General features: G+C 37.8%; 1 protein-coding gene across 1 annotated transcript; it reads left to right on the plus strand.

The window, feature by feature from the left end:
* Positions 1-422: 422 nt before the first annotated feature.
* On the plus strand, positions 423-9,175 carry MTFR2 (mitochondrial fission regulator 2; the record flags this gene model as incomplete). Its single annotated transcript, XM_010021604.1, has 7 exons — positions 423-554; positions 940-1,044; positions 1,261-1,385; positions 3,424-3,632; positions 4,729-5,029; positions 7,342-7,528; positions 9,048-9,175. Coding segments are annotated over 7 exons (1,158 nt in total), but the record flags the coding sequence as incomplete, so codon positions are not given.
* Positions 9,176-9,628: the final 453 nt, after the last annotated feature.

Genomic DNA, 9,628 nt, shown 5'->3' on the forward strand with positions numbered 1-9,628 from the left:
GGTTAGATAGGCTGCCCGCATTGCGTGCGGTCACTGCCCTGATACAGCTATTCAAGTAGTGCTTTTTCTTCCTGAACGGGATGTGGAGCGAGAAATCTACACCATCAGCTGTTCAGGTTTAGCTGTTTTAAATGAAAGGTTACATAGCGATTCCTGAAGAGCAGTTAATCCTGTGTTGTCAGAGACCTGGGAAAGGTATTGCATGGGAAACGGTTAATGCGGTGTCAGGGGCAGATGTGAGTTTATGGGCAGCTCTTCCCCGATGGGTGCCACTAGTAAGGCACTCCTGCAATCATAGTTCTGAGGGAGTGCTTGCTTTATTTATGTGAAACTACTGGAGTGTCTCTAGGGACACTAGTTTGACTGAATTATCCCGGATATCTTCTGGTTTCGTTGTCGGGAGTTACCGTTTCTTTTGACAGGCCATATTTTTGGAGATGCGCATATTCGGCAGCAGCATCAGTCGTACGATCAGAACATGCCTTCCTTCAGCAGACTCACCAAGAAGGCATTTCCAGCAGTTATATGCAGTCATGAGGCGGTATCGAGTCAAGGTACATTAAATTTATTTAATTTCCTTACCAATTTTTTCACCCAGGACTTACATAATTGAATATGGTTACTTAATTGTGCACTTTTTCTTTTGTCAGTGTCTCAGGATATTACTAGCTACATGATGCACCTGCTACATTCTTTGGTGGCCTTCGTGCAACTCTAAAATATTCTGGGTATAGGCTGTATCTTGGCAATGTTTCGGAAGCAGTTTGTTAAAACCAGCATAGGCCTCTTTGGACTCTCAGCTTGAGAGAAGCATTGAAAAGTTAGGTGAACTTAACTGCGTTATCTTTAATTGCATATAACATTAAATTATTAAATACCTTTGTAAGAACTGAGGACTTTGATTTTGCTTCTCAGATTAAAAGGTATTCTGATTTTTAGATCATATCTGTTTGCCAAAAGAAGGAATATGGATCTACTCGAAGTATTGTCCGTAGACTTGGGACAGTTCTTTCCATAGAGCCCTACCCAAGACCTTATTTTCGAGTAAGCAATTTATTTCATACTATTTAAATTTTCTGGTTTCTTAACTGACAGCTTTCCTGTTCTTTTCAGCTCATGTAACTGTGTGTTGCATCCCTTATGCTCACTATTTGCAATTTGCTTACATCACTGTTTAACAATTCCTTTTGCTGAGACAGAATTTTCAGTATGTGCTGGGTCTGGTTTCTCTTCATACATTTTTTGTTTGTTTGTTTTCAGCTTGTTCAAGACCCAGGTCTGTTGGGTTATGATGAACAAAGCATAGCTCCACCTCCTGTAGCTCCATCACTTGCTGATGTCCTGTGGGTGGCAGATGATGAAGGACAGGCATTTACTAGACTTAGGTAAGTAAAAGTCTAGAAAGGAGTAATAGGAGTAATTTATGTCTCCTCTTCTTTGGGGTTTGTGTTGGTGTTTTGGTTGGCTAGTTTTTAACTAGCCCTTCCAGCATTCCAGCTAAAACCCCAGAATTTTGGGTTTTTCTGGGGGCACTTCCTGCTTACCTGGAAATTCTTACCATGTAGAGTATTCTTATCTGAAAGATTTCTTAAATTGAGTCCCCTCTTGTATCTTCCTAACAGCATATCTAGGGCATTACTGGTATTTTATGTATACTCACTGTATTTATATACTCACAAAGTATTTTGAGAGTGACAGAGAGAGTTTAAGGGAAATTTGGATATTGCAACATACCAGAAGATTATTCCTATTTTTATCCTTTTAGTTTACAATCATCTGGATAAACTTTGGGGGTGGGGGGAGGAGAAGAAAAAAAATAACATGTCTCCTTTTGACTTTGATTGCTACAGTGGTATGTATGATGGTTGCTTTGCTGGAAAGAAAAACATGATTTCTTGATTTAAAAAATTTACCTTGAATATAGTTTATATAATCCTTTCTAGATTTTACAGAGTGCTACAGGAGAATAATTTTACAGTTATAAAATATTACTAGTACCGTGAAATGACAAATTACCCAGGAATTTGCAGACAAAAATAGTATACAAGTCTTGCCTTCACCCCCCACTAGAGAAGAAACAAAATGTTGTCTTACTGTTCCTCTGAAGGATCTATTCAAAATCAGAGGATGAGTCATAGAGCCAGAAATAAGATTAAAATTTGGACTCTTGTATTATCTTGTGCTACATTTGTACTGGACAATACAATTTGAGTTCATATTAGCATGTGTTTGTGATCTTTGTGCTGTTTGCAGGTAATGAAACTGCAAGAAACTGATTAATTCAAATTACACCCTTTTTATTAGAGAAGTATTGATAAAGTTACATTTCATATTGTGATCCTGAGATGTTACTGTTGAATTACTAAAACTTTTTTGCAACAGCTGTAGCATAATGGAAGAGTAGGAATATTCTTGAAAGGAACTGTGGCCTGTTATGTCTTGCTTGTGATGATTTTTAACTGGTCTGATTTACAGATCCATGAAAGTTCATTCTTTGGTTGTTTCCATTCCTTCTTCCTCCTCCTTTCCTAGCTCTGTGGGGTGTTTTTTGAGAACAAGTACTCCAATTGATGCCTTACCCTTCTGAGCCAATGCGAATAGCCAAGGGGTTTGGGCAAATCAGAAAGTAATGCTGCGGGTCCGATTTAAACTAAAAGAATGACTAATATAAGGGAAAAGGTCTAGTTTGGTTTCAATCAAAACGTAATGCATTTTAAATAAATAAATCTAATTTCTTTCTTTGTTTCATAATAAAATTCTGACAGTTTTTGCTTACACTCATTCTATATTTTAAAGTTATCTTTGAAGTTATTTCTGCAGGCACAGACTCGAAACAGTTTTTAAAATTAAAACCTGAGACTTGTAGCACTGTTTTCTAATGCAGTCTGTGTTCATATGTAGCTTAGAGAAGATGAGGTTCTTATTCTGTGTGTATTGAAATTCATTCTTCTCCAATATCTTTCTGAAGGGTTGCAACCTCTGTGCTGCTTGCAGTGTTCATATTGCACAGTTTGATAAATGACTAAAATTTGTGAAGCCTAATTAAAAGATCATTATTACTTGACTTTTCTGCCTTTTATACCTACTGTTTCAGGTAGGGATGAGGGAGAGACACCTTTATGGTGTCAAATAGTTATGAAATAATAACAGCTCAGTCCTACAGTATGTCTTTATGATGCATAATCTGTTGCTGGTATCTGACTTTTTTATGATGACTTTCCAAGGATCTGCTTTGTACTTGAGCAAAGAAAGACTTTCAAATATTTTCAAGGTTATGAGTAGTTAAAAGTGTAAAGTTTTCTTACACAGTTTGCAAACTTACAGCTTGCTGAATGATAACTTGCTCAAACAGACAGTGAGTAAGTTTTGAAATTCCCAGTGTTGGCTGAGCCTTTTGAAACTGTCTCTTTTGTTGCTTTCTAGGACTGAGTTGTGGAGGGGAAAAAAAGGCAGTACTGGTCATCATGACCAGTGTCCATCTGTAGATTCAATACAAAATGGTACACAAAAAGGTGATCTGCTTGATCAAGCAGCACTTCAGAAAATTTCTGCACTCGAAAAGGAGCTAACCTTTCTTCGTGCTCAGATTGCTGCGATTGTTTCCACACAGACGTTGGGAAGTATCCCATCACGTAAGTAAGCCCTTCTGGTTTGAAGCAAACTAGTTTTCCTTTTATTGCCTGTTCACAGTTTGCCGTGTCTTGATATTGGAGAACATTTCTAATTCTAACTGAAGAACTTAATTCCAGTTTCTAACTTCTGACTAAATTTAGTTACACCAACTAAGTTTACAGAATACTGTATTTTATTTTACTTTTAGTATTTGGTGCTGCCCCTACTCCCTTCTGTTTTGTAGCATCTTTACCAGTTTTCAATGCAGTTGATTTTAAGTTCTCCTTATACTCACTTCCATGTGTGTCAGTTACAACACTATTCATAGGCTTCCAATTGCTGTTTTAAAAAGTTACAGACTCTTAATTATCCCTTTTGGGTTTTGTACTGTTTCTGACAAGTTGTTAGAATAATGGATAGAAAAAGTATTCCAAGTCAGCTGAGTTCAGGCTTAAAACAAAACAAATGCTGCAAATAGATGTGTCACTAGAGTATCAAAGTTGGTCTCCAATATGAGCTGTCTATTTTGTGACCTTCCCCCCCCCCCATTAGAAGTTTTGAGGTCTTGATTTGTCTTACTTGCACACTAACCCCACTGTGGTTGTTGAAATACTTGGGCTGGTGTGAGGTAGTTACTTTTGATTGATCACCTCTATGATTCAGTTAGCTGTTCTGCTGGCAATTCTTCTGTCTCTTCTCCATTGCACTCAGTACTGTAGTCTATTTTTCACGTCTTGTGGTTCTCTTTGCAAAAGCTTTATGTGGTTGTTGTAGCCTTTGGACTGATGAAAATGAACTGTATGTAGTAGCAGGCTGCTTTGCTGATTTATCTGGTGCTTAGATTGAAAACACAAATAGAGAAAATCAGAGCAGCACAAGACAGCTCAGATTCATTATTACATGCATTCTGAATCTTTGGCTTTGAAATAAAAAATGTTCTTTGTTTTTTAAACATAATTCTTCTGTGATACCATGTGTGAGGTGTGTAAGAAAGCACTGTAAGAGGACTGTCTGGTCTTGACTTCAAACTGAGTCATCCCAGGTGCTGCTTAATTTTGTCAGTTGTGAGGGTATACTGACTGAAAATCCCTATTTTTCTTTTATAACTGCATCCAGAAGCCTTTAAAGCATCCAGCACTCCAGATGGATTTTACCCAGTGCCAGCCATGACTTCTACGCCACTGTCCGTCTCTCACAATCACTTTGTAATTCCCTCGCCTCCTCCGCTTCCTTCTGGTGTACCATCTGGTGTTGATGCTAGTAATTCGGCAGTTGAACTTATAAAACAACGTTGTGCTGCAAGAAACCGTGGTTCAACTGCAGCTGAGAGTGCTGATCACCAGAGGATAAAGAACGTTCCTAGTATGATGGATGTTTTGAAAGACCTAAACAAAGTTCAGTTGAGGGCGACTGAGAGGTAGGTTGAACTGAACGTGTATCTTGGTAAGCTGACTATGCCAGCATCACAGCGCTTAAATAGCACCAGAGAACACCAGTGTGAAACATTTAATGAGCAGCTACTGCTGGCAAACTTATGTTGGCAACTTCTAAGTTCGCAGCTTGGGATGTAAGATACTTGTGACACGGCTTTTAGATGCATTTAAAACATGCTGACTGTCACGGTGTTTAGAACTAGTCTGCTGCTTTAGTATAATCTCGGGTTGGTGTGGGGAGGTGGGTGTGTTGCTCTATCTGGAGATCACTTACAAAGTCATGCACACAGTCACAGGAAATTGATCTGAACAAATAAACTTTTTCGATTCACTTGTGAAAGGACAGATCCCTGGGGGAGCACTGGAAAACTACTGTTAGCATACCCAAAGTATCCTGTTACAGAAAATACATGCTGTATCTTTTATTGAAAATATTTTGTAAATTTGTATTTCAGTAGTGCAGTTGGACTATAAATATTTTCAATGGTCTACGGTTGACATGTTGCAAAAATGCATTACTAAAGACTGCGATACCTCTTCATGTCAGTATGCTAGGTGTTATAGAAGTTGTGAAATGTCTTTTCTGAACTTCTTGAGTTGAAAAATTATGTAAGAACAACTGAGTCTGTATGAACATTTGGAGCTCTTCATGTGGGAAGAACATAATTGATCAAAGCTTGATGCATTCTTATTTCACCATTTTCTTAACTGTGAGCTTTATCCTTGAAAATAACTACCACAAGTCTTGGGGAAGTTATCTATATGCCACTTTAAAACATATCTTTACACTTTTGATATTTTCACAGTAAATAAATCAAATATAAAGTGCACTTCACTAAACTGGTGTGTTTGTTTATATGTTTTCTTCCATATAATTCCATGTATGGTGAGTGAAGAAAGTGAAATGTTAAGGTTGACAGTTTTAACAACTGTCATGTTGAGCAGATGCATAATTAATTGGAGGTGGTAGGTATGCCTCCAAAGTGCTTTCTGGATTTAGGCACCTACCTGTATTCTGAAGGTAGAACATAACTGTATGATGTATTTATATTGTTGGAGGGAATAATGGTAATCAAAATTGCTACGATCTTTCAGGCAGCACTCTTGACAGTAGTTCAGTTTGTGCACTGCAGAGGGAAGACCTCTGTTCTCAGAAGTTGAGAGCCTGAAGATCCCAGTTTCTACCACCCAAGTACCAGCTCACGTGCTGGGCAAGTCCTCTAACAGCTTGATTTTTTTATAGCAAGGGTAAACTCAATCCTTTTTCAGGTTTCATGTTAAACGACATCTACTGTAACTGCCAGACTTCGAACGCGGTGCTGTCAGTGTGCATTGATAGGTACAAGTCATTGGCCTGGAGACAGCACTTTACTAGCAGATGTCTGAATACCTCCAATTGTTTTTCAAATACCTCAGTGGTTAGGAAGGTTTTCTATGATTTTTTTTTTTTTTTCTTGGCCTAATCGCTAACTTCCACATTGATGCTAGGTTTTGGGGTGTGGGTGCTGTTTTGATCTTGTGTCTCTTTGCTATGTTTTGATTTTGAATTTGATATGAACAATTTCTAAATTAAAATGTAAACTCTACTTTTTAATTTTTACCTATGCAGTTTTAATATTTGGATGCTCAGGTGCTCACTTGGAGGAAAAAACTGGCTTTGAAGCCTTTGTGCCAAATCTAACAATGATTTTTCTTTTTATAATGAAACTTGACTTAAGTGTGGTTTATAAATGGGGCTTTATGGTCACCTGGCTACATATTTGACTTAAAACATTTTGTTTTCTTTAAATGTAATTGTTCTGAGGAATTTTGTAAGTTTGTTCTTTCTTGTAAGACCATGGAAAGGCATACTATTCTGAACTTTAATGATGTTTAAATCAAAATTGTGTTCACAATGGTTATGGTATATGTTAGTGGGAGATTCCTATTAACATACCATAATATAACTTACAAATGAGACCTGCTGTGGAAACTGCACGTTTTGCCTTTTTCCTTACTATTTATTTGCAATACTTAAATATTTTGTTTTGATTCACTGCCATTTTTTCCCTTTTGGAACAGCATCAAGTTGTATTTTCAAGCTAAGAATCTGGCTGACAAGTTGTTGGGTGTACTTTTATTAGTCCTGTTTGGTGAATTGCTGCGAAGTAACATTAGCAGCATTATTTTTGTAATCAGCGGTTTATAGGATAGGGTGTGTACGGAAGTTGTATCTCGAGATTTTTTTGATCGCTCAGCATAGGATTAGGGGCAGGAGACAATTTTCTTTCTTTCTTTCTTTCTTTCTTTCTTTCAGGTCACCTGGAGGTACTCCTCTTTCTAGACCCAAAAGGAGACGAAGTTCAGATTGGGATCCAGTTGATCTGCTAACTCGTGCACTAAAGCAGAAATTTGCACATAAAGATGATGATGATGATGATTCCCTGGACAAAGAAAATCGGTCTTTTGACAGCTCCCCACTTTCTAGTCCAGAGATCCCACTGGTATGTTTTTATACAAGAATGTATTTATAAATTCTTGAAGTGACTGCTGGTTTTGTGGATAGTTGCAGGGTTTTCACGAGTCTACAACTTCACTACAATGTTCTTAAGCCATCAGCCTAGGTAGTTGCTTTTTTTTTCAGATGTAATCAAGGCAGAGAATCCCAAAGATTGATTATTTTGGCTGGATTTAGACCGGTAAATATACATGTAGATGTGCCAAGAGGAAAAATTTAGAAGACGGACTTCATGTTGATTGAACTGTGGACACTTGCTTGATGGTAACTGGCAGGTACCCATGCATAGAAACTGTGTGTCCAGTTAGTAATGCTAACCACTTATTGACTGATTTTACAAATGAAGATGCTAGGAAGATACAGAGAGGACTAACACATGCTGTGTTCAAAAATGAAAATTAAAGCATTGCCTGTAATATTTTTCTTTGAAGTAGCATCATTTCCACACAGTTTGCATCTTTATACAGAAGGAGATAATGATTCCGAATGCTATTGCAAAGCCCATGCAAAATTCAGGTTTTGCTTATGAACAGGAAGAGTGTGGTAGATGGAGCCATTGGATGAAGGTGATTCTGAGCACAGGTTTCTGTAGAGCAGCCTGTGCAAGCTACTTCAACTGACACAGTCCAGTACTGTTGGTTATTTGCTAGAGACATCCACAAACCTCAGAACTGCTTAGATGTGGCAGTAATTTAAACTATCTCTCTGCTCACTGCTCAGCAATTCTATCTTTTTATCTTAAAAGTGAAGTAAAGATTTGGGCTGTGGCATTTGTAAGCCTAATGGAAGGAAATAATAATGCAAAAAGGTATCATGAAAATCCAGACATTCTTTGAAGGCTGCCGCTTATATGCGTGGCTACCTGCTTGGCTGAGAACTTAAAGGAAAACTAAGGTGTGTGTTTCTCTTTCTAGCTACAATGGTTTTATTTTATTTTACATTTCAGCTGCCACAAGGATTTCACAAGCAAAATGTAGCATTCATTTTACAGACTGTAGTGAGTGAACAGCTCTGGTATAGTCTTCTTATCCCTGTTGTGTCCCCGCAGGTTAAAATTAGAAACTTCTTAAAAATAGCAAGGCTTGTAGTTTGGATGCTGCAGACCGTTTCATAGTTGACATACCTGATTCTAGATACAAAGATCAAAGTTCAATCCTGAAACAGTTTGTTTATGGAATAGCTTTTATTCCAGGATCTAACAGAGCTGAATTATGAAGTCCTGGAAGAAAGACTGCTTAAAGCCAGCATATTCAGGAGTAGATACAGAAAGATGAGCTTTTTCTGGTTCAGGCAAAATAACCTCATGAGTTCATATTCAAGCCTCTAATTATTTACCCTTGAGCATTTTGAAGAATAAAAGTACTTAAAGCAATTGCATGGGCTTACTGTTTTATTTTTCCTATGTCAAGAGAAGTGCAACTACTCCTCCAAAATGTCTGCTGTAAACATCATCTCCTTCAGATGTCTTGGGTATAATTTTGCTTAACTCCATCCCTGCTCCCCAGGTTGGACGTTGCAGTCTGAAGCCAAATGCAAAATCTAGCCTTGTAAGAACTGATGAAGTTAAACAGGTACCAACGTGGCAAGTGGGAGCTCATATTTAATTGATGGAGACTTCTGAGGAAACTTCATAGTATGTATAAGTGGCAGTTCTACTTTAAAACTGCTGTAAGGTGCTGTAATGTGTTCTAGAACATCTCTCCTATGCTACTGAAGTTCAGGTGTTGTAGGGTTTGTTAAATTGTCTCTTCCTTCTTCATCACATTCATGAGCAGCCAAACTTGTGAATGTGATGCTTATATGAGAAGCACAGAACCAAAAGAACGCTTTTATTGCTATGGAGCAGTGTGTTTGAAACCTGGGAAATGTGGGAAGGAAGTGTGTGTGAAAGAAAAGTAATCATTGGTGTGGCAGCTGAGGTGTGCTCTGTTTACACTCTGTAAATAATGAGAAAGTGTAACCTTCTTGTTGATGTGTTATGTAAAACTGACGGTATATAATGGTAGCTAATACTGTTTCTTTAGAATTGGTTACCTCACTTTTCTTTGCCGTTTGCTGATGCAGCTCCGTATTTGATGTGCAAACT

Source organism: Nestor notabilis, unplaced genomic scaffold (genome assembly GCF_000696875.1).
Source record: "Nestor notabilis isolate BGI_N333 unplaced genomic scaffold, ASM69687v1 scaffold30409, whole genome shotgun sequence".
NCBI lineage: Eukaryota > Metazoa > Chordata > Aves > Psittaciformes > Psittacidae > Nestor > Nestor notabilis.